The following is a 25407-nucleotide window of genomic DNA, read 5'->3' on the forward strand; positions in this document are numbered from 1 at the left end:
CAGCTGGTAAATGATGGAAAGTGACTTCATGAGCACTTTCTTCACTATTCTTCAGTGGATCCCATCTGGCCACGTAGACCTGTGCCTGTGCAGCAGATCACTGACCACTTCCCCTGGTATTATGGTGGCTTCACTCAGCTCCTAATCCCTGTCACCCAGCTCAGAGGTTTTCTACCAGGCAAATAACTGGTCTTACTGTTAAAGACTGTAGTAAAGAAGACATTAAATACCTCTGCTTTTTCCTCGTCCTTTGTTGCTATAAGAAGGCACTTCAAAAAATTGTGCTCTTTCAGAAAATTAACATTATTGTTAGCACTACTTTATAAAGCATTTTATAAAGAAAGAGGGGTTGTATTTTTAGAAACAGATGTTGATAATTTAACTTTTTATAAGCATTTCTCATGCAAATCTATATTCTTGAAAAATACTGGTCAAATTAGACTCTAGACATTTATATACTCATTCTTTTAGATATGATCATAAACATGATAAAGTTCAGTCTTAATATAAACCATGTCTTCTGTAAGTAGGTAAAATTATTCATCACAAGCATGTAGTTTTGACAATTTTCATTGCATGTTAAATTCCATTCCCAATTACCAAGTTTTGAGGTGATATCATTAGAGAAGATATGTATGTAAATGTGTACAGAGCCACAGGAAACAACTGAATTATGGTTATATTGTTAAAAATTTAGAGATCCTATTCAGAATCTTTGCAGTGCTCACTAATAACTAATGACAAATGATTTGGGAAAAATGGAACACTGCCAAATTAGAGCCTTTGAAGTCTATCTCATTCTTTCCAAATCTGCTGAGTACTTACAATGACATTCGAAACTGAGAAGGACCTTTTAATGTTTTTCAGGATACATTATCGTGTTCCTCATGGCCAGCATCCCCAGGACTTAGGTGGGAGAAAAGGTGGTGTGATCTTCGATTAATTCCACTTCTTCATTCACGATTTTCCCAGTACCTTCCAGGATCAGATTTGTGCAGGTAAAGAAGTTCTGAAGGTTGAAACTTGAGTTCTTGGTTGACAGATGCATGCCCTAGGGACTTGCCTTGTTGGAGAAATTGCATTATTATTTCCACAGCAGCTGACAGAGACATGAAATATAGGAGCTTTCATAAAGGTCCTTCTAGGTCCACCTTGGCTTATATTCTCCTCTGACATCAGCTGGGACCAGGTATGTAGGGAGATAATGGGTGATCTTTCTACTTGCATCTAGGGCTCAGCACATTTGGCAGTTTGAGATGAAACACACGTCATCATATTTAATAGCTGCTAATGCACCTGTCTTCAAAAGCTTCTTTCTAAGTTGCTTTTTTTTTTATGCTGTTGATTTTACAATGCATTATGGCATTGAGCTCTGCAGTGTGATAATATTTTTAAGATGTGTTTCCTTTTGTTTGTGTTAAATACATCATCTGATACCTACACTGGGTGAAATAATCTTTTTTGAGAGCATCAAGGACTGGCTGCCCTATGGGGAAGATAAGCCAAGAGAGAGGGTGGCAGTGAGGCTGGACAAAGCATTGCCTATGCAGGCAAAGATCCTATCCCTTTGCTTCCCTTGGAGGAACAGAGAAGGCTTAGGGACAGTCTTCAGAGAAGTCCATCATGGTCAGATGGGGCTCAATTTAGGCTGGGAGGCCAGCCTAGAAGTTCAAATCAGTGGGATACATGTCCAGGCACAGGAGTAGCTGCAAGCATACTCAGACAAGCACCATAAGCAAGAGCCTGAGCTCATAAGTATCTCCCAGATCTTGCACTTCTTTGCTTTATGTTTATAGCTACAGTAGGGACGTTTTTGTTGTTGCTTCCATATAGCTAAGATTATTTTCTTCTGTGTTTTACTTTGCATGTGTTAACATTGCCAATTTTTTACAATCACTGGGATAGCTGTCCAAAGCTCAGAGTTGGGTTTAACTTTATTGCATCATTGTGATGGGTTGACCATGGCTGGCTGCCGTGTCAACAAAGCTTCTCTATCCCTCCCCTTCTCAACAGGATGGAGGGAAAGGAAATAGTATGGAAATAATCTGGTGAGTGAAGATAAAGGCAGCTTAATAAAGCAAAAGCAAAGGCCACACATGGAAGCAAAAAACCCAAAATACTTGTTCTCAATTTCCCATCAGCAGTTGATGTTCAGTCACGTCCTGGGAAGCAGGGCTTTGGTACATGTAGTAGTTGCTGTGGAAGACAAGTGTCATAATTAATGTGCCCTCCCTCACTTCCTTTTCCCTAGCTTTCATTGCTGAGCAGATGTCATATGGTATAGAATATCCCTTTGATCAGTTTGGGTCAGCTGTCCTGGCTATTTGCCCTCCCAAGATTTTGTTTCCCCAGCCTATTGGTGAGGAGAGAATGCTGGAGCAACAGCTTTGATGCTGTGCCAGCGCTGCTTAGCGGTAGCCTAAACTTTGTTTCATAATCAATATCTTTCTAGCTACCAATGCAAGGCACAACACTATGAGGGCTGCTGTGTGTAAATTAAAATTCATCTCAGAAAGACCCAATACAGACCAAGAACTTGACATTGTTTAATTTCATACTATCCTAATAAATCCTAATAAAATAAAATTTTATCCTAATAAAACCCTAAGAAAATAGGAGGGAAGAGAAGAATATTCTGTAATGATTACTGTTTGTGAAGCAATGAAATAGAAATGAAAGCAACTACAAAATCCAACAAGGCAAGTATACAAGACCATACTTGTTAAAAGTTTTAAATGTCTAGCTATTGTATGGATTCATCATCTGTGTAAGACTGAACTTCTCATACTGAAATACTCCTGTGAGCTCTAGTATGTAAAGACATTATCTGTAGGAAAGCTGTGTACTGGTACAGAGCAGCTTACTCCATAATTTATTCTTCTAATCAATCCCCTAGAAGTGGATTTATGAAACCCTGAGAAACTGGGGGAAGAGAATCTGTTTGGCATTTTTGTGGAGTTAATTTTATTTCTTATTGGTACTCGGTAAACATTTGGAAGTTGCACAAATGTTGTCCACTGCCTCAGCTGGTTCTTAGAGCAGTTGTTTCTTAGAATTACACTGCCTAGGTCTGCCAGCTTTTTCTCCTATTCACAGAGCTGAAATTAATGCAGGTGAGGCAATAGTTGTTGTAGAATGTTGTGGAGCTAAAGCCAGCCAGCAGCTTTTGACCAGTAAGAGCAGGATCATATTTACCTTGGTCTGTTGAGGAGCAATGGCTGGCCCCAGGGAGGCAAGGTGTAAACCAGAGGCTACAAAGGCTTCTTGGCTGTGCTGAACTGGAGCAGGATAAAGTCACCAGAGAGGCAGGAGGTGTTTTACTAAATTCTGTGAAAGCCTTCAGTTCTATCTTTAACAATGAAGCATAAAGCACCCAAAATCATAGCAGTCAAATCTGATATCTGTTCTACTGTATACTTCAGATAAGGTATTGAATTGAATAGAACTGCTTATATGGAGAATTAGCACATAAGCAGCTGTACATGGATCTAGAGTTTTAAAATTCAGTCATCTGCATCAATAAAAAAAAAAAAAGCTTAATGTTCATATTATAGAACTTGTACATAACAAAGGAAGTGTCTTAGGTAGTAATGATATTCCTGAGATTTGAATTTCTAGAAAGTAAAAGTGTATTAATATGAAACAAAATACCTGAACTTGTACTCAAACCTTGAAAAACTACTCTGATAATTTTTTCGTTGTGTCCTTCTATTCTGTCTAACATGAAGAAGTAAGTCTTAAAAAAACCCAAATATGCAGGATGCGTATGAGAGAGGAAGTGGGTTTTTCTTAAAGCACAGAACCAACATTTTATGTTGCTAGCAAAACAGCTTATTTTAAATTGCTGTAAACATTTTTAAATGTCGCTCCCTCTCAGAATTTGTTATGAGAGAAAGGTAGATACTTTTTATAAGAGACTGCTAGAAACATCAACATAAAAGAAAAGATATTAAAAATTATATAAGGAAGAAACATGAAATGAAAACTAATTCATTACATTTTCCATGGTTAGCATTTACAAGCCTGTTTTCACTGTGTAAAGCCTAATAGCTTTTTGTATTTCAGAGTTTTATTTGGAAATATATTGTTCTCATATACAATATCAAATCTCATAGTCATGTTGTAACTTTTCCAGTGGAATGGCTGAGATACATTAATTCTGGAGGGTATTCATACAGAATTCTAGAAGACACTCAGGTTAACCATGCAAAGCTTATTAGCTTCAAATATGGGTTTTGTGTTCCAGAAGGCCCAGAACCTGAAACATTTAGATAAATAAGTGTTTATCTATTGTCAATTTTGTTTGTGAGTTATAAAGTGATTAATCTATTATTTGTTCCATTTAGTACAAAACATCTATTTAATACATTATATTTTCAGGTCTGCATGGTATTATGGACTTGGGCTGATAGACTTATTCAAGAAAATACTATTACAATTATGTAAGGCTATCTACTTCCAAGACACATTCTAAAGTAATTTATTAGGCGACCATGTATCATACTATTGATATTTGGTATTGATACTTGGGTAATAACAGTATGGATGAATGACTTTTACTTGCACAGATCAAATTCCTAGGAACAGCAGCAACAATCTGATACCCCAAAATGCACCAGGTTCACTGTGTTTGTAGGTAAGGGAAATTTCTGTTTGAGGATTGAATCTGGAACATATTGAGGTTTTTGTACTTGTATTAATGTTGCACATTAATAGATCCCTTGGATCCCTGCTCTGATTTATGATAGACTGTGCAGAAACAAAGCAAGTCCTGAAATTAGTGCTACTTTTCTAAAAGAGATCAACAATTTTAAGTCCATGCTATGTTCTTCCTGTGAGGATTTAGAAATTTATTCTGGAAAAAAATGCTATTTATATAAATTTATATTTATATACATCTAAAATAAAGGGTAGAATAAATAAATACTAGCAACATTACCTGAAGATTTTTTTTAATAAACCTTCCTCAAAACTTTACCAGAATTGTTGTGAAAATGAGTCTCTGAAAGAAGTCTGTCTTGGTTAGTGTTTTTGTGAATTTAAAGAAAAATCTTTACCCCTGGGAAAGACAGCTAAACTGGTGGGTTTAACTAAACCACAGAACCCTACAAGAACATGTCAGTATAAGCCTCATGATCCTGCAGAAGCTGGTTCACATGCTAGAACAGTCAAAGCAAAGGCATGGCTCTAGCTCATTTTTATTGCTTCTCCTGAGTGAAGAAACAGTCTGTTCTCAACATGGGTGAAAATAAATATTAACCTTACATTCTCTACAGATAGAATAAAATTTTAAGAGGTAAAAGACCCCAAAAAAACAGCTTTTCAAAATTGATATCTGTCTTCAGATGCCAGAAACTGTCATTAGTGACACTCAGTTTTACCCTAAAGATAACAGGCACTTTGCTTGAGCCGTTCTCAAAGAATCTGAATGATGTGCTTAAACTATGAATTGATCATTATCAGTTGGGTTTGTAGCAGAAAGTCAGCAGTGGAACTTGGTATTCTCTGCATATTCAGTGATCTCCTAATCTGGGATACACATTATTATTGATGTTTTTTGGTTTTGAAGGCAGAGACCTGTGAGCCTTACAAGAGCTTTTAGCAAGAAAGGCTATTTACTGAAGAAATTAGGTCAGTTACTGCTTTAGCATCTGAAAAATTTTCTCTTGTTCTATAATTGCTCAGTGCCTGCTAGTGGAAAATCAGTCTATAATGTGTTATAGATTTATATACATGTGCCTGGATTGGTGCTGGAGGTAGAGGCAGAGGTAGGAGTGTATTTTGTTAATGATCCTATATTCAGAAATGCAATTGGAAAAATCATTACTGCTACCTGATCAATTTTGATTTCTCCAAGTTTTCAATTGGTAGTTTAGAAGAGAAACAAAATTTTATAAGCTTGAGCAACCAATAAGGGGCTGCTCCAGACAGTAATGCCACTGTGTTTAGAGACTGTATAATAAAAGTAAAACAAAGGTGTTGAGAAAAAGATGCTCATATTCACTTAATTTACCAAATTATTGCCTATGGTTTACAATGTACTTTCTTTCTCTATAGCCTGCTGTATTAAATATTAAGTCTTAGATATGCACCAGCTCTTTCACTTGTTCAGCTTCTTAAGTTGTACAGCCTGATGGTCAAGGATCTGTAGAGCTGGTCTATGGAATATTTTTATAGCCTTATGGAAGCTTAATATTGTCTGAATTGAGCTTTTAGCATGATTTTTTTAATATGGCAAGTATTTATGAAACAGGAAAACCAGCATTTTATCGGTGTTTACTGGCTGACCTTCATTGTAATTGAAAGAAAAGCATTTCTACAAGTATTGTTAAAATGATATGCTAGAACTGATAAAATTTTCTTCTGACCTGATCTGTTATGATATGTCTATAGGCAAAATGCGTTCCAAGTAATTGCTGTGGATGGGGTTTGCAGTGGAATAATTCAGTGTCTCTCTGCTGAAGACTGTATTGACTGGCTACAAGCAATAGCAAGTAACATTTCCAACCTCACAAAGCACAATGTAAGTATGGATCCAAGTAAGCCAGAAGGTTTCCCAATCATATTTGATTGTAACTGTCATAAAAGCCTAATGGGTTCACACACAGAATTATCTGCATATAAACAATGCTTGAGGCTGTCTGAGAGAAGTCAACTCAGGTTTGTCGTCAAATCAGACTCTGTGAGAAGTCATTGAATGGGAAAATATTCTTCCCTACAGTCATATAGTTCACTTCATCGCTATCAGAGTTATTCACTTCTTAGCAATACCAATTAGGATTAGAAGCAAAGACCAGACACACGGGAGGAAGCCATGTGTGATGCAGGAACACATTTGAAATACTAAAATTCTGTACTTTCTTCATTTCATCAACCCTACATCTCTACAGAAAGTGGTATAACCAGGTCTGAATTAGAATTTATATCTGTCTAGGTATAATTTATTATGATGGGAAAGGCAAGATGCTTCTGTGTTGTAGATTACAAATGTTCATTATCAGCAGTGATTAAATGCATGTATTCTTTATGAACTGCACTCTTTGAGCTTGTGGCATAGATACCACTTTTTTATTGAAGCTGGAATAAATGTTATGTAAAAGCTTTAGTAAATACTAAGTTCAATTGAGAGGTCTTCTGGACCTGCCTGGGGTGTGTTTACATTTAAAAATGGACATGTGGTTCATTCATTTCATTCAATAACATGCATGATACCTTCCCTGGTTTTCCTCAAAAACAGAGAACACATGGGGAACTCCATTATTTTGAACTGAGTTATAACAAGGAAGCCCTTGAGGATTTAATTTATATTTCCTTAAATCTGCTTTAGCTTCCCAAATCTGTCTCTGAATTTGCTTTTGTTTCAAATATAGGGAACACATTGAAGGAAGTTGTATTTTATGAAGATTTATAATCAAGATGCAAAACTGTGTTCCATCTGGCAGCAATATGTAAAAGTCATTGTATTATAAAAACATGACAGACATGAATTCATCTGCCATCTGCAAGCTTCCATGCAGTACCAGCGAACTTTATGGCTATTATTCATCCTTAAAATGCTGTTGCTATGTAGAACCTTTCTTGTCTCACTAGGCATCCTGACAATTGAGGCTTCTGGGTTTTTCTCTCTTTCCATCTCTGTTTCAGTCTACTAGTGGTTCTTGCTACTTAAATCAGTGGAGTTTTTTGCTTGTAACAATAGACAGAGGCACCCAAATTTTACAGGTGTTTTGAAGCACTTCAGCTCTGATGAGACTATAATTATAATTACTTAGCATAACTTGAAATTTGGCAGCTTGAAATTTGGCAATGCAACGGTATTACATGATTTTTTTTCTGAGTACAGTTTATAATTCTACACTAGTTTCCAAAAAATAGAGAAAGAATTTATCTAATGTTTTATAAGAGGTAAATAGCTTAAAGTATCCAGCCCTTATGTCAATCTTTGTACTTGCTTTATCCCAAAGACATCCTGTAAAGTAGCTGTGAGAATTAGGGCTTATGATAGTTATCCATGAGTCTATTTTTAGAATTGTCCTATTTGTTCATAGCTCTTATGAATTTATGGAAAACAATGACACTCTCCTTCCTGTAACATACTTTTCTTTTAAATTGTCAGTTGCCAGAAAGAATTAGTTATTTGACAGCATACGTGATAAGTGAATATAAGAAACCTTAGGAACACAGAGGGGGGAAAAAACCCAAAGTGTTGAACAGAAGAATGATTAGATGTGATTAGAGGTCCCTGTAGTTTCTTTCTTTACAAGATGGTTATTGACATGCACATACTGTTGATGTTAGCATTTTTCCTATCTGAGAGAGGCATTTACTCACAGTCATTCTCCCTTACTGTGTTACCCAGTGCCAAAGAAACAAAGAGAGTTAAAGAATTTATTTAATTCTTTGGGCAAATTGACCAATTTTTAGTTTCAGATCACTTCTCATTCCTCTCTAGAGGTTACAGAATATAATTTGTTTCATTTAAATACCATGTAGCTCATAGAAATATTTGCTTACATGATGTTTCTCATATCTATCTACCTTTTGAAAAAGAAGGAAACAAAGAATCATAAAAAAAGGACTGTAACAGCTAGACTGTTTATTAAATAATTTCCTTTACCCTTGTATCAAATTTGGGCTCTGTAGATTTTGGTGGGATTTCTCTTGCCTAACTTTAGATGTCTTAAAGCAGAAAGTCCAGAGTGAATCTTATTATTTACTGTTGACATCCATTTTATAATGAAATCAAATCCCTCAGGACATGTCTGTCTTTCCTTTGACTGGTAGAGGACCCTAGGGTGGTGAGTTCAAACTTGACACCTAAGGAGGTAGATATATATCCTGATATCCTGTCACTGGTGTCTTTGAGGGGCCAAAGCAAGTTTCTCTGAATAAATCTCCCAAAGAAATGCCTGGATATTTTTGTAAAAACATAAAAAAGAAAAGAAAGAAGGCGGCATACTAGTCTCAGTCAGAATTATTTCACTTTTTCACACACAAACTGGCTGAAAAAAATTATCTGAAGGTTCAAACTCCAAAAATGCGAACAATTCCTATGTTTCCACATGTATCTACTAGTTGTGAATATGGGTCTCTGGCTCCAAAATACCTTGTTGAAACTATAATCAATTTATTTTTTTGTAAGGATACTGTCAAAAAACTCTTCTCTCATGATCTAACTTGTCCATATCTGACACAAACATGATGTGACTGAATTGCAGTGTCAGCAGTATAGCCAATATCTACCAAGGAGATAACAGAAATACAGAAGTAGAAGCAAAACCAAAATGCCTTGACATGATCACCATTTTTAAAAGACAACGTTGCTAGCTGAACAAAGTCTGGAAGATGATGTCTGCAGTTACTATGCAAAAAGACAGTTAAAATCTTAATGCGGAGATACAGAAAAATATATTCTGCCTATTAAGAATAGATTAAAAAAATCCATGTGCTGGCTGAAGTAGTTTACTGCATTTCAGATTTTCTTTAAGAGATAAACCTCAGGTATGCACTTTTTTTCCTCATTTTCAGGAGGTCAACACAAGCATCCCCCAGTGTTTTAAGGATACTGAGAGTGATACTGCTACTTTTAATTTCTTTAGGTCCCAAGAAACACACTCTCATATGAGGTGAAATACATTAAAATTACACCACACGAATGGGCTTGTATACTGGAATGCAACCAATATGCATACTTTATAAATGCACTGTTGGAAGTGACTTAATATCACACTGTAATTGAAGAGGTGATGAATCTAGAAGGATCATTCATTTCTGAAGATGGATTCCTCTCCAACTTGAGTCACTTGAATTGGATCTGTGCTAAAAAATAACCAGTTTTATCAATAGCCTCAAAACCCAGAAGGGTTATATTAAACCTGAGGTTTAGTCTAAGCAATCCCAATACTGAAGTTCATGTGCTGAAATCTGAATATGCTAAATTGAATCTGGGCTTGGGAACTCTAATTCCTCTACGAACTGATGAGGTTCTACATCTTTTTGTTGCCAATTTGGATGGCTGGCCAAAGCCATTTAAAAAGGGAACAAGCTGCTGCTTCTTTTCTTGCTAATGGTCCAAGTAGGAATTTTCAATTCAGTTGTTCAATTCAGCTGTGAACTATTTGCCTATCCATGAACTTTTAAATTGTATTCATTTGGGTGGTAATTGATACTGATTTATGGTCTTTAACATTTCTTTTATTAAATAATTTTAGGATGACAGTATCCAATTGGTCATGTAGCTTTTAAAGAAATTACACTCTGTAAGAATCTAAGAAAATAATCCAAAATCATGTGCTCTGTGAAGAACTACCAGTTGCCGATACATCCCTAATTTATGCGCTGCAATTGTCAGGAAACTTAAAGGCAAATTTTTAATGGCTTTAGTACAGTGAATGTCAGACATTTTGGGTCTTTTTAATAAAAGAATAATAAAAAAATGCATTTGAGTTAGCAACTTCTAGCATATAGCTTCATAGAACCTTTGGGGATTTATTCTCACAATTCGGTATTTGTCACTTGTCCGTTGCTTTCTCTGTGGCAGATTTTTCAATAGTGAGGGCAATAACATATCTTTACCCTTTCCTCTTCCATAATTTCTGTGAAAGACACTGCAACAGTTAGACATTTATGCTTTTTACCTTGAAGCCAGCACTTGACAGCAAAGAAACAACATGAACTTCATCAGACAGAAATGACAGGCAGCTGAGGTAAAGTTTCTAAACTTTAGATGGCAAAAAGTTTCAAGATTATCTTGAGAATCTACAAGATATTACAAGATTTAGTTCACAGTAACTTCACTTTATCCCATTATATTGAATTTTTCTGGGTAAAATAACACATTTGTGAAGTTAGTGAGGCAAACATAGTTTATGACAGAAGCACAGCAGTAGCATGAAACCTAGGATTAAGAGGTCTACAAACTTGAGTATTGGCCCAATGGGTGTGTTTTCCAGAACCTAATCCTTTGTTTTGAACAGAGTTGATTGAATTGGTATGCTTAAAAAGTGCTTAGTGCTTAGTGAAAGAAACTGCTTCTAAGAGAAAAAAAAAATAAATTGTTTCACTTTCAGCAGAAAAGAAGAAAATGATAATACCTTACCTTTACAATGCTGAAATTTGGGTACAGGGATACTTTAAGTCACTAGGTAGAAGAGGAGACAAAAAGTAAAAACAGGAGAAAAGAACTGATTAATACAACCTGTTCTACTTGTAGGAAGAATAAAATATCACAGGACTACAATCAGTGTCAGTAATTTATTGAAAGAAATAAGTAAAACATGTTTCATTTTTTTCCAGCGGATGCTACCACCAGTTAAAACATACTGTGGAATGTTATATTACATGAATAAATCAATATCACTCACGTGAAGTAAACTCATATTTTAGTTTTTTAATTACAATACAATGGCTAACCATTAGAATGCTCTAATGTTAGTAATTTTTGAGTTTTCAGGGATTATATGATCTTAAATGTTCTGTGATCTGTGTATTACAATAAAATTTATCTTTTTTTGGTTACTCAGCTATGTTTGTTTGAATAAAATCAAAAAATACCAGCATTAGTATCAAACCTCTTACGTTAAATTCTGTAGTAGAGCAAAAATCGAATACTGACAGTAATTTAAAAGTTGAAAGCATTATAAAATGAAAGCCAAAAAAAGAGAATTATAGGAAGTCTATAAAGTATTACTAATAGACTATTTTTACATATATGATTTAGATTTCCCAAGACACGAATACTCAGATAAAATGCTTAGACATTATTAAGTAAATATACATTCAACACTTTTTTAGGCAGTATTAGCCATTCAGGTGGCCACAGTGTTCTGACACTTTGAGTTTTGTTCTGCATTCCATTCTCAACCTTGTAAAGGGAAGATGACACAGATAGTCATTCCAGTACTGATATTGAGGTCTCTCTTGGAAAATTTAAAAACCAGAACTTGATACACATGTAACATACTGCTGCCATTTTTCTCCATGTATGATTCTCTTAAGGAATGTTGATCTACATGAATTACTTTAGTCAGTGCAGCGTCAGGATTACATAACATAAATCACCCCTATTTTTCCTCACCTTTTTTTTAATGTAGGCTGTTATGAGCTGCACAATTAAAAACACATTTGTTTCCAGGTCACTTTTATCCAGTCTTACATATGGCCTCGTCTGATATTTACTTATATTTTTGGAAAGTTGAGGTGTGTCTTATTTTACAAACTTTTTGTTTGTATCTTGCTTAAATAATTGTGGATCATTTTATACCCTCTTAAATGTATTGATTTCGCTGCAAAGAAAATTAAGTCTTGCCAAACTATTTCTCCAGTTTCATCTGCATTTCTATAATGTACCTGAGTATAAAGGACAACGAGGCAAGTATATAAAGGAAAACAGTGCAAGAAAAGAATATTTCTTTGTTAAATATTTCTTCAAAATGTTAATTTCTGAATTATCTGGGAAATTTGTGACAAGAAACTTCTGTCTTCATAGTTGGAGTATTTGTTATGACACACTGATTATGGTGATGGCACTCATCATAAAGACATGCAGTCTTGCAGTATTGCTTTGGAATATACAGTGTAGACTTCAAGTACTCATTATAGGTTTTCAAAATAAATTAAATTTTCTTTCTGTGCTTCTCCAAAATGTTTCAATTATTCATGCTATTTTTAATAATGTCTTTTTTGTTTTGCTGTATAGGAGTACACAACTTTTGCAGTGCTCAGTAATATCTGATAAAAATAAAAACATCTGTATTAGTATTATATATAGAACTCTACAATACAATTAAAGACAAATAATGTCCCTAGAGACAATACAATAAAAAGCCCTTCTTTTTAAATTTATTTTTAATGTAAATCTTAAACAAACAAACAAACAAACCAAACATTCTTCCAGAGAGAATATTTTTTGAATTTTATATATGATGCTCTCACTCAGTAGACTCCCTGCACTTTGATTCATCCACTTTAGTATGGAGTCAAATGTTAGCCTTGTGCTACTATTTAATTTAAAGCAAACTGTCAATATTATAATAGTATTTAAATTAAACCAAAACATCAATATTCAATATGTTCTTTATTCTCTGAAGATTTATGTGAAGCTCTGAAACTCTTTCTCCTCCCTCATTCTATTATTACTGAAGGCTTAAGTTAACACATTATAATAAAAACTAAGATCTCTTTAGTTATAGGACACTTTGGAGGAATGTCACACTTGGTCTCAACCTTCCACCCTGGCAAAAAGCAGCAAGAAGCCTGTCACTTAGGAAAACAAACCCAAAACCAAACAACACCTCTTGATTGATTTTAAGTGGCAAAAACAGTGATGAGCAGAATAAATGAAATTGTAGTCTAACTGGGAATACAGGTAAGCCATTTGGGGGTTTGCAGAGAGGTAACACATGGAAGAAGAAAGGACTCATTATAAGTTGCCCTTTCATGCCAAAATGCCAAGCTGCCCTTTCAGTAGCAGCTGGAGACTTCCAGCTACTGTAACCTAGTTTTTGTTGTGCAGTAAAATGTCCAGTATTCCACAACTGGTTTATTTTCATTGAGAATGTTTTAAAAGCGCTGTTGAATCACAAACTGCTGTTGATAAAATAGCAACTGGGAAGTGGGAGCCTGGGCAACAATAAGCTTTCTTTTTGTACTCCTGCTCTTTGCTATCTTAAAAAATGCACAACACAAATTATTCATATTTAAAGCAATATTATCTTGTTTTGACATCCATTTCTCTTACTTTTAAAATATATTTTTAAAAGGTGGCTACGTCAGGAGTTTTGCCTTTTTTCCACAACAAGAGAGTTAAAAGATAAAAAGAATGAAAGAATTTTAAATGCACTCAAAAAGCTATAAACCACCTCAGGGTATACATTATTAGCAGCCTAATGTGTTGAAAGCACTTTCTCCATTTGGTTGTCTTGCTTCATAAAGTGCTACAGAGGGCAAGTGAATTCAAGTAGTGCACAACTTATATTTGCCTGCAGAAAAGAATGCAGTCAGAGGAAGAGACAGAGGTGTGGGGTAGAAGAGAGGGATTCCAGCCATTCCAGGACAGGTTTTAGAGGTTAGAGCAGATAAGCCCAGATAGGCAAAACAGCAAATGATCACTAAGCTGCAGAGGAAATGAGCCTCAAATACTTGGGGCTTGCGGTTTCTCTACTAACAACAGGTATGAAACTGTGACAAGTTCTTTATCTCCTAAAAATACCTGGAATAGCTGAGGGGCCGAGTGTGGGGAAGTCTGAAGTGTCTGAAATCCTAGCTGTGTTGATCACCTGTGTGGACACCAGCATGATTGCAGATGTTTTGTTGGTTTTTCTCACCAGTTTGTTTATTTCATAGAATGACATCATTACATCCAAAACTTGTTTCAGGCTGTCATTGAGGTCATGAAGCCAGGCTTGAAAAACTGAGAATGAAGCACCTTGTTTCATTCTCATTTCCCAGGGCATGCTACTCTCTGACTTACTGTGCTGAAAAGCTATTAATCTCCTTTGAAAACTACTAACTTTTTGAACAGTTTATAATGAATGTGTGAAGGTTTATGCTTTTCTTCTTTTTCTTCTAATTGTTTACAGTTTTTTTAACAATTTTGCAGGCTATAAAAAGGCATTTCCTAATGATACCGATCAGGAACTGTAGTACAGTAAATCAAAGGGAATTTTTTTTTACTGCATTTATGAAATCACTTGATACAGCTTTTGCCTAAATCTATAAAAATTGTATGAAATAATTTTTGTTGCTCTGTCTCTTTCTGAAATAAAGCCTGCAATCCTTCACTATATGAAATAATGGCTCAGAAGCTATTAATCACATATATTTGATGAATATTAAAATTAATATGCATTTTTATATATGATGCATGTAATCACCTAATTCTTATTCCCCAATTTTTCTTTTTTTATGAGCCAATTACCAGTTATGTTTGGGTAGTTTGTCAAGAAAGCACTTTATGTGGTAAAGAGTACATAACAGGATGCTAAATTCTATTTTTATATGAGACCTCCTGTGATAGGAAAGGCAGTCACTAATTTTTAGACACACAGAATGAATAAATAATAAAATACTACTGGAAAGAAGGCAAGCAGGCAGTTAAAGAATGCCTGTCCTTCTCACCTGTGACTGTTTAATAGTTCAGTGTCATAAAATACAACATGAAATGGATCTGGGGGATAATATGATTTGTGTTAATCCTTATACTTACTTTTAGCTATATTAGCAGAAAGATGATGTAAGGTCAATGTAGATACACAATTCAGCTTATCAACATGATAATTCTAATTTTATTCATAAGGCTACTTCTTAAAAGTCAGAAGGCAAACCTAAGTTGTATTTCTAATTACTGATTCTACTTCTCTTCCAGTGTGATGCATTGAAATCACACAAACAGTAAAAATTGTTTGTTTTAGCCCACTGTTCCCATTATCCACTGACCATTCAAATAATAGATCACATTGTTCAGAAATAGATTTAAATATGTACAATGAATCTATGTAGATGTGATATATTTGCATGTTTCATTAGTTTCCGGATTGTACAGATGACAAATCTTAATAAAAAAACAGAGTAAAATAGTATATGTCCAAATTCCAAAAATGTTCATATGTCTTTGGTGAACAAACACACAAGTACTGTTTACTCCAGGGAAAAATCTGTTACCTGCCTAGGAGAAAATATTGTTTTCACTGTGTTTATTTCCTAAAGCAATTTTGTAAAGTAATAAAAAGGATGAAAAATTTCCTGTGGTGTGTCAACATGCTGGTGCTTCTCACATAATTCAGTCAATTTAACATTGTTAAAGGAGTTTCAGCAGTTCTTCCTCTCTGGTATCTGATTGTCAAGGAACTAGACTTCTCTTTTCATAACTATTTTCTGCTTTAGCTGATCTAAGTAATATGACAGAAATGGTAGCTCTTTGTCCCTAAAAAGCAAGATCCTCTCCACCCAGTCTCCCAGTATAAAAAAGGGATATTAAAAAATGTCTTTAAGACTTGAAGGAAGTGAGCTCATCCAAATAACATAGGCAGTTACTTCTATCCCATTAACCATATAAAGACTGCAGATATCTCCAGAGGGTAATTCCATCTCCTTGAATTAAATACTTACCTCTCCCACTTCTAATAGGAAATGGCAAGAGTGCACTTTTGCATAATAGCCTACAGGTTGGTAAAGTCACCCTGACATGAGAGACAGGAGCTCTCCATGCTACTCAGCCTGCAGCCTGATGCCATCTGCCTCACTGCTGGCCAGAGGATCTCTGGGGACAGCACAGGGCTGAGGCTGTGCTTCTTCTTCCAGAGGCTCTTCTCTGTTCTACCCACAGAGCCACACATAAACTTCTTGCCAGTGCTGTTGACAGGAGACAGGAGGCTCATCCATACTGTCTGGTGGGATTCATCCAGCAGGATTATTGCCCAAGTGCAGCAGATAAATATTTTCCTCCTGCAGCCTGAGTACTGTATCTCCCATATCCTGGTGGGTACTCTGATATTACCCACCATGACCAAATTGGACATTCACTCCCTATACTGCAGCGTAGATTTTATTTTTGCAGATTTTTTAACCCAACTTAGTTCTCTGATTTTATAAACAGTGCAGTCCCACAAACAGGTTTTTTTAGCACAACTGAAAGGCTGGGTACATAGTGTGGATTCACAAGCAGGATGAGGAAAGTCCACACAAATTTCTGCAGGCAAGTTTTCCATGAAACAGAGAGATCAGCAAAAACAGGTCTCATGTAGGTGTCTTGAACTTAGCAGCTGGGGATTTTCTGTACTTGTGAATGTTGTAGTCAGATAAGTCTTCTTTCCCTTGTCTGTCTTCCTTTGCAATTCCCAGAAGTTTTAAAAAAAACTAATGAGAATGTCTCTCAGGTTTCGAGAAGAAATTAAAATCCATGCTTCTTGAGATTTTCTCACCTCATAGGAAGTGTTCCATACCATTTTGGAGTCATGAGACTTCTTAATTTGTGGCTTAATTTGTGTGAAAAAAATAGCTTTGGGGAAGTCAGATTGATGCAAAATGTTTTGTTCTGCATGATCAATGGACTCATTCATTGCTGAATAAAGGGTGTAAATAAAAATATTTGTTGCTTTTCTTTTCCTCTTTTCATTCCCCTTAATTGGGCTGCTGATTTCCCTTCCCAGGTGCAGATGTACCTAGGGAAATTGTAGCCTTTTTATAGTTTTATTATTGCATAGGGAAGATACAAGTTTTACTGGGTATTCTTAAATATATATTTGTTAATATTTCTTCACTGGAATACCAGCCTACAGCAGCTGTGTAGATTTAGAACTCCTAGCATCCATTGCTCTGTTTTACTATTTTGTTCAGAAAGAAAAAAATGTTTCTCTTCTCATGTATGCATTATGAAAAAGATAAATTGAGGGTTCCCATTCATGGAGAAGGAGGGGGTTAATCAAAACATTGTGGAAGCAAAATGATTGAATAACTTAAACTCTCTCCAGAATATAAAAAAAAAAAAAAAGAATGTAAAGTTTAATGCTCAAAACCTTTAGAAAGGTGCATTTTATTTTATTAAATATCCTCAGGATTGTGAATATAATTTTAATAAGGACCCTTCACAAAGAAAGTTCTCCCAAAGACACAGAAAGACCTGACATTCAGATACCTGTTCTACTGTTTCAGATCCCATTTTGTGTATTAATGTTATTAGTCACTTCCATGAAGAGTTCTGAGGTGTTGAAATGAGTTTTCTCATTTCTCAGTGGGATACTTCAGATATCTGCAAAGAAAGTCATGAAGCTTTTATTAAAAGTCATGGAAATGCAACTACAAATATGAAAAAAAATCATCTATGAAACAAGTCAAATATGAAACAAAAAATATGAAGGGTCTTCACTTTATATTTATTAAATTAAATATAAGTGACCAATGACATTGATGTTTGGGCTTTCACCTGTACATATTTTTCTGTGATAAAGATGCTACAGGGAGTGAATATATTATTTTTTACCAATTATTTTGTTCTATGCCCAGGCAAAAAATAAAACCCACAGGTGGCTTCTCAAACTTACATTTAAATAGTATGCTCATTCCGTTTAAATGTTTTTCTCATTTTGTAACTATAGAAATACTAATTTTAAAGGGTTTCCGTTTTTAACATCATAAATAGAGTGTTTCACAGGAAGAAACATGTCCTTAGGCTGACATAACCCCTATATAGTTGTGGAGTTAACATTCCTTTCCAGTTTCTCTTTAAATAATTTATAAATCACAGAGTGTAAGCATGTTTGATATCAGAATTATTTCCTTTTGCACCAAATTAACATAAATGGATCTTTATATTGCTGTATAAATATAAACTATATTTTAAAATGTTATAGCAGGCCAAGTCCTAAGAGGCTGTTGACAAGCTGTTTTAAACAGATTATTTTTAAAGTTATGTGCTTAACGAGATAGTCAGTATACCTCTCCAGATTATTTAGCAATGTGTCTGCACCTTAATTAAGCTAACTACTCTTGCTGCAGCAGTATGGCTATTAGTTCATTCATTTACGAAACAGCAACCACAAACTGCATTTTCATCTCAAAAATACAATAAGCAGCAGTCAGGAAAATGGAGTATGCAATGTGACTAAAAAAAAGAGTAGTCCCTGTTGTTCAAATAGGAAGTAGAACTTTAGAACATCCAGGCTTGCAGATGGCTCTGCCAGTAAATTAATTTTCCATTTACATAGCTGGATAGATTGTATGCCAAACCTAGCTTAAAGCAATTATAGCAGTCTGACCTCTATTTAGTTTCTGATCCAAAATCCACTTCACTTTACCTTTCTAAGTTCATAGACCAAACCAAAATAAATCACATCTTGTTTGTTTTATGCTTGCATTTTTTTTAAAACCCGTTTAAAAATAGACTCATGGAAACTTCCTACTTCTGGTTATAATACAACTCAGTCATTACAGTGGGGTGACTTAGGAGGCAGTTTGCATCTTTACCAGGTCATCAGCAAATAATAAAGAAACAAACTTGCCTCATTCCTGGTCTGTGTAGCTTCACTGGCCATGTTGGGTTTATGTTGTCAAACTACAACTCTGAGGCATGCTTTTTTTTCCCTTTAGATTTGAATAGACAGCCCTTTAGCTCCAGAAATGTTACTCTTTCAGCTTGAAAAAACATTTTGTTGGGTTTGTTTGTTTGTTTTTGTGGGGTTTTTTTTGTTGTGTTTTTTTTTGGTTTTTTTTTTGCATGTTGCATCTTCTATCCCAAGCACTAGAAGATTAGAAAAGTTCATATTAATAAAGGGATTATTTTCAACAGTGCCAATCTTTTTATCAGCCTTTCATCAGCTTCTTACTAGCTCTTTGTATTCTCTGTATTGTCTCTATCTCTGTGTTTACTCCTCTTATTTCATTAGTATTTCCTATTGAGCACAAGGTAATCTACCAGTACATATAGTGTTACCAGGGCTAAATAACTTCTTTTACATTTTAACATATGAATGCTTTTATAATCAAAATTCACTAGATAGCCATATTTTCTGTAAGATGCTTGTTCTACTGGTCCACTGGAAAGAAAAGGAAGTGTCATGGCTAAATGATTAACTCTTTAGTATCCCAAAACAGAGGAAATCAGTAGTTCAGTAGAATTTGTAATTAAGAGTGGGCTTGGGAAGTATCCCTTGTCTACATAGAACCAGAAACAATAGGACAACATGAGATCTCAGCTGGCAAGCAGTAAGAGTGCAAATAATTTTGACATATACCATTGATAACAGAGAGGAGAAGAAAAGGGTAGGCTGACTCCATTTTGAAAATAAACTTATTGGAAGACAGTGACAAAAAAAGAAAGGTATAGAATGCTCTTTTTGATCAGAATTTACTCAAAAGGTCAGTTGTAAACAAATTATTGTCACCAATAATAAGTGTGACACAATCTTGGATAAAGACAGATCATCTTAGAAATCAGAGAGGGTATTAGGTATACATTAGTGAGAAGCATTTTAGATATATGCATTCCAAATACATCCTCATTACTTAAAACTTACAAGAGATTGAGCTCCTGTTCTAAATCCATTTGCTAAGTACAGGAAATTTCTAGATGAAATAAACTGCAGTAAAGTAGAAGCTATAAATTTTGTGTGGCACAGAACAGCCAGTGCATATGGTTTCAGAGTAAAAACTCACTTCATATAGCTGTATGTTTTCCAGTTCTGACCAGCTTGAAACTAAATCTTCTGCAAATTGTAATGAGTGTTTTAACATCCGCCTGATTCCTGCTAAGAACAGTTAGTACTCAGAGTGAAAGAGTTATTCTGTATTTGATGGAATTTCTGCTTTCATATATCTATGGGATTCTCTTCATCTTGGGCCTTGAGCTGATGCTCTCACAGCTTTATGAATAGGCATGACAATGTAATAGTCATAGTAATTCAGATATTTAGCTGTTTTTTTCAGTTCTAATTTCTTAAAATAACACACTATTTTTATATATAATGCTATTTTAAGTGTTTTTGTAATAATGTCAAGTTTATGCAGTTAATTTTCTCATTGTGGCAATATATAATAATGTAATCACATACAATTTTACTTACTACGCAGCATCTGTTTTTGTTACAGCTTGATATATGCATTTCACTTTAAAATGATAGCTTTTATGTTCCACTTATGCCATTATCTTCATCATTATACCTTTGTTGAATAATTTGTTTCCTCATTTTTCTTTTAACTATAGAGCTGGAGTAATTTTCTCAGTAAGTGTGTACATGCCTTTTTCTTTCAGGAAAGATGAAGTCCATAATAGACAGCTAGAACATCACTAAAATAATGAGAGAAGTCATTGTGGAAAAAGAAAGAATATTTTTTTAATTGATTCCAGTGATTTAAGTGTCCTGACAATGATTCTTCCTCTGATACTGCTTATAATGTTGAAACTTAGAGAAATGTACACATCTTGGTATCTTGAAAATGTGGGATAATATTATTTGTATTTGTTAGCTTATGACATTATAGAATCTTAGAATATCAGGTTGGAAGGGGACCTCAAGGATCATCTGATAGAGTCTTTCTTGCCAAAGGCACAGTCTAGACAAGATGCCCAGAATTCCGTTCCTGTGAATCTTAAAAGTATCCAAAGTTGAGGAGTCCACCACTTCCCTGGGGAGGTTATTCCAATGACTGATTGTTCTCATTGTCAAAAATTTTCCTGTTGTGTTTAACTGGGATCTCCATGGGAGTATCTGGTATTCACTGCCCCTGTGTTTTCCCTATGACTTTCTTGTAAAAAGGGAGTCTCCATCTTCTTTGTAGTCACCTTTTAAATACTGGTAATATATAGTAATAAGGTCTCCCCTAACCCCTCTGTTTTCAAGGCTGAACAATCCCAGTACTTTTAGCCTTTACTTATGGCAAGCTTTCCAGTCCTTTGATTGTCTTTGTGGCCCTTCTATGGACCCTCTCTAAGTCATGTTTGAACTACAAGAAATACTGATAGAGCAATTGATTGACTAAACAATCTCCTTTACTGCTGAAATGCAATTAGACAGGGAGTTGCTGTTCTGAAATCTGTCCAAAATGCACACTAAAGAAAAAGTCATCTATAAATTTGCTTTTAACATCCTCAGTGCTTGTCTTAGACATTCTTATTGCCAATAAACTGGAAGTTTATGAAGGGTTGGAGAAAATCCCACTGATCTTAACTATTATACCTCTCCCTATTTAAGGATTACAAGATCGTATCAAAACCAAGAAAAATACGCCACCTACTATTAGAGTCACTTTAACAATATTGTTAAAATTAAATGGTTCTTTAACACACTTCTCAAAGAAGAAGGAAAAAAAGTCTGAGCTTGAAAATTAATTCATCTGTGCAAAAACCTTTACCCTCCTCTTTTTTCTCCCTTGTCGTCTTCTACCCCTTGGCCTACCTTTCATCCATGGTCCCACTGACACACAGCTCTTTACACTTACATATTGTTCAGTGTTTGAGCATTCCTTTTTCAGAAACACCAGAAGATACTTGAGGAAACCCATATTTACAGAGATTTTTGCTTTCTATTTTATAATGAATTCTTAGTCGTGAGGTGAAATTGGAGATCAGTAGACAGGGCTGTATTCCTTAGAAGGGAATGAAATTCAAGACTTTTTAAGTTAATGGATCAGCAGCTTGTTAAGAGAAAGAAGGTTAAGGAGAGTGCAATCTTTCCTATTTATGACAATCTGGAAGCTTTATTGCAAAAGACTTTCTCATTAAAAGTCAGCTCAGGGTATAACTGAATACAGTGCTAGAGTGAGTCCATGATTAATCTGAATACAGAGTAGAGTAAGGCCTGTTCTGTGTCAGGAGGAGGGGCAGGGTGTATTTTATAAAATATGAGGACATGTCTTTTAAATATACAAGCACTACAAAGTAATTTTGTAGTGTTTCAAGTAAAATTTAAAATGATCAGTTATACAGATGAATGGGGAGCTTCCAGCAGAAATAGGTACTGAAAAACTCAGGGGTTTATACCAATCTTACAGCAACATATGAAATTTCTTTTGTAATATAAAATTTAGCAATTGTGTTACAACCAAGTTTATTATCATGTGAACCTAATTCTCAACAGCTATTTCACATTATGTCAAGCAAATTATCTAAGTAATGTAATAACAAGTGATTTTTTAGCTTATAAGCAGTTTATCTGGTGCTGTCAGACAAATTGTCTCATAAATATTGCTGTTATTCCTGAGAGCTTCAAGACAATAGAGTAGTGTAATTCTCTTAGACAGAAGAAGTGAAATGTGACATAAAGACAAGGTGTTTCTATAATTTGATTTTTAATCCACTCAAACTAAAGTAAATGAATGGGTTGATTATGGAGTGGATGATATAATACCTATAAACACTACAGAAAACCTCTTTAGCTTTGTTGCCTCAGGTAAAGGCATTTGTCTATGCTACTGGCAACTGGCCAACGTAATGAATTTTGACAGCAGGAATTAATTTAGACTGGTATGTTGTGGTGTAAGAATTAAATGTATTTTAAAAATTACTGGCTACATTTCTATAGGTTCTGTCGAGACAGTTGTCTCATGTTATGTATAATTGTATATGATGCCATGGTATAAAATTCCCCATTTCTTCTGTTATTTTACTACCCATTTTGTCATATTAAACGCTGGACTGTGAACTGCAAATGTTATCTGTAAAAAAACTGAGGAATCCTGAAACAGTGCAAACTTGTCAAACTGTGAACTCTTCATGAGAAAGGTCAGTAGACTGCCTATAGACTGAGGACAAATGAACAAAATAGGTTTAGTTACAGTCTTCAATAAACTGCTTTATTTTATTTCAGTCCAGACAGAATGAAAAGACCAGGTTGGAAAGAGGGACCTAAAAGGTAAGGAGCCATTTGACTCAGTAAAGAAGTGGCTCAAAAGCTGTGGATAGGACTTGTAGGGGGAAGGAATGCAAGAAGAGTGATGAGCTTCAGCAAACATATAATATACAGAGCAAACCTCCGATGAAAATGTAACTTGACTGACTTGTGACGTATTTTTCTTCCAATACTTGCTAACATTTCAAGTGGAAACTTCAGCTAGGAACCAAAACTATAGATGTCTAAATCAGAATCCTGAACTGAATTTGCAGGAGTTATGGTTTGCAGCTCCCTTCCCAAAGAAGGCTGAGGAGGGAGGAAGATGCCTCAGCTGTAACGTATGTGCTGGTGAAATTGCTTAAGAAGTAGGTAGAGAAATTGCAAAGGAAAGCTGACAGAGAGAGTGAAATCTGGAATGGGGGTGTGGAGAAGGTGATTGGTAATAAGCCAGGAAGATCTACAATGGCACCTACTGTGAATGAGGAAAACCTAGCTAACAAGACATTTCAACTTCCAGATTTTCTTCACAGGGAAATGATCCCTTCTCAGGCAGTAATGAATTAAAATGCTGCCCACAGGAGCTGAAGCTTCAAGCCTAATGACAGAGTGGATTAAAAATAAAACGGAAGCCTGGCAGGCTGAAAAAGCTGTGAGATTAAAGATCATTCTTCCCATGAGGAAAAGATGTATTGGTTGGTCATGAGTGACTCACTCCTGTGTGTGATGAAAACTTTGCTCTAGCGTCTGGACCTAATATTGTGGGAAGTCTTCTGTCTACCAAGAGCTTAAATCTGAGGGATATTGCCAAAGCCATCTAGTCAAATGACAATTAGCTGGGACTGCTCATTCATGCAGGCATGACTGATTTCAGTGTCATTAAGCAGATTAAAAGTGACTGCAAAACTCTTGGAGGAAGGCTGAGGTGATCAGAGCTGTTATAATGTGCTAGTCAGTTCTCCTGGTCATTCAGGAAAAATGTGTGCCACTCAGTGCCCATATGCAAAAGTAGCCTACCAAAGTAGGCTCTGGCTTCTTTGACAATAGCATGAACTTGCAAGAAAATACAGAGTGAAATGGAACTGGCTTTGACTGAAAAGAAGAATAATGTTTCAGCTTAAGAAAAACTACACAAAGGGCAAGCAGTTTCTTTGGTTCTGTGATGGATTACATAAGAAGCAAAGGGATTAAACTGCAACTGGAAGGAGTCTGGCTCAATATAAGGAGAACTTCCAATGCTAAGTAGAGGTGTATTTGCTAATAGATTGATTTATGAGGCATTAAGAGACTCATCATGGCAGGACTTTACAAATGGGTTCGACAAACAGCTTGGATCAATTGAGTTGCTTTTCAGCCATATGTTGCCGTTCTTTTGTATTTCCATAGAATGAGCAAATTTGTATCAGTGCTTGCAACTTGCATTCCGAAATACTAGGATAAGAAAAACTGTGGACACTATTAAAGTTTTTTCCCCTGTTCCTTTGTCATTCTGTGAAAAACTCTAAAAGTAAATACTATACAGTGGTCGTTATATTGTGTAATGTTAAGTTCTAATGAAATGGCAAGTGAAAAGGAAAATTGAAGTTGGGCTTGTCTATATTATTTAATTGCCTTGAAAAATCAAGAGGTAATGAAATCTGGTATTTTCAACTAGGGGAAACATATAGATGAATTTTTAATATTTTAATTTAACAGTTTAAGTTTGGTTTCTGCTGGAAAAATGACATGACTTCCTTACTCTGTAGTGATAAGTAACACCAGTTTTTTACTCTTTGTGTGTTGGTACTGCAGCACTCATACTCCAGTGAACAACTACTATTATGATATGTCACAATTATCCAGTTGCATTTCATTATCTGAAGCAAGGATTCCGGTGTCTCCTTCTGGGTCAGGGTTTTTTCATATCTTTTCAATTTTTATTGTTCATAGTCCTTCTAATACATCTTCAATACAGAGACATATGTTTCTTACTTTCAGATGGAACCATAATAGCTTCTTCAGGCACTGGATTTAATTTGTTTTCAATGTCTCTAATAGTATGCATTCTGCTGTTGGTATTTTTTTTATGGAGATTCACTGTTATAAAACT

General features: G+C 35.2%; 1 protein-coding gene across 2 annotated transcripts in view; it reads left to right on the plus strand.

Moving 5' to 3' along the window:
* The window catches only part of SNTG1 (syntrophin gamma 1), a 318531-nt gene that overhangs the window by 214758 nt on the left and 78366 nt on the right, over positions 1–25407 (plus strand). For both annotated transcript variants that reach the window (XM_015619338.2, XM_033512256.1), the window contains 2 exons: positions 868–998; positions 6394–6523. In XM_015619338.2, coding sequence (XP_015474824.1) covers positions 868–998; positions 6394–6523 — 261 coding nt within the window. The remainder of the gene's footprint in view (positions 1–867; positions 999–6393; positions 6524–25407) is intronic.

The sequence above is a fragment of the Parus major genome, chromosome 2 (assembly GCF_001522545.3).
Source record: "Parus major isolate Abel chromosome 2, Parus_major1.1, whole genome shotgun sequence".
NCBI classification, from domain to species: Eukaryota; Metazoa; Chordata; class Aves; order Passeriformes; family Paridae; genus Parus; species Parus major.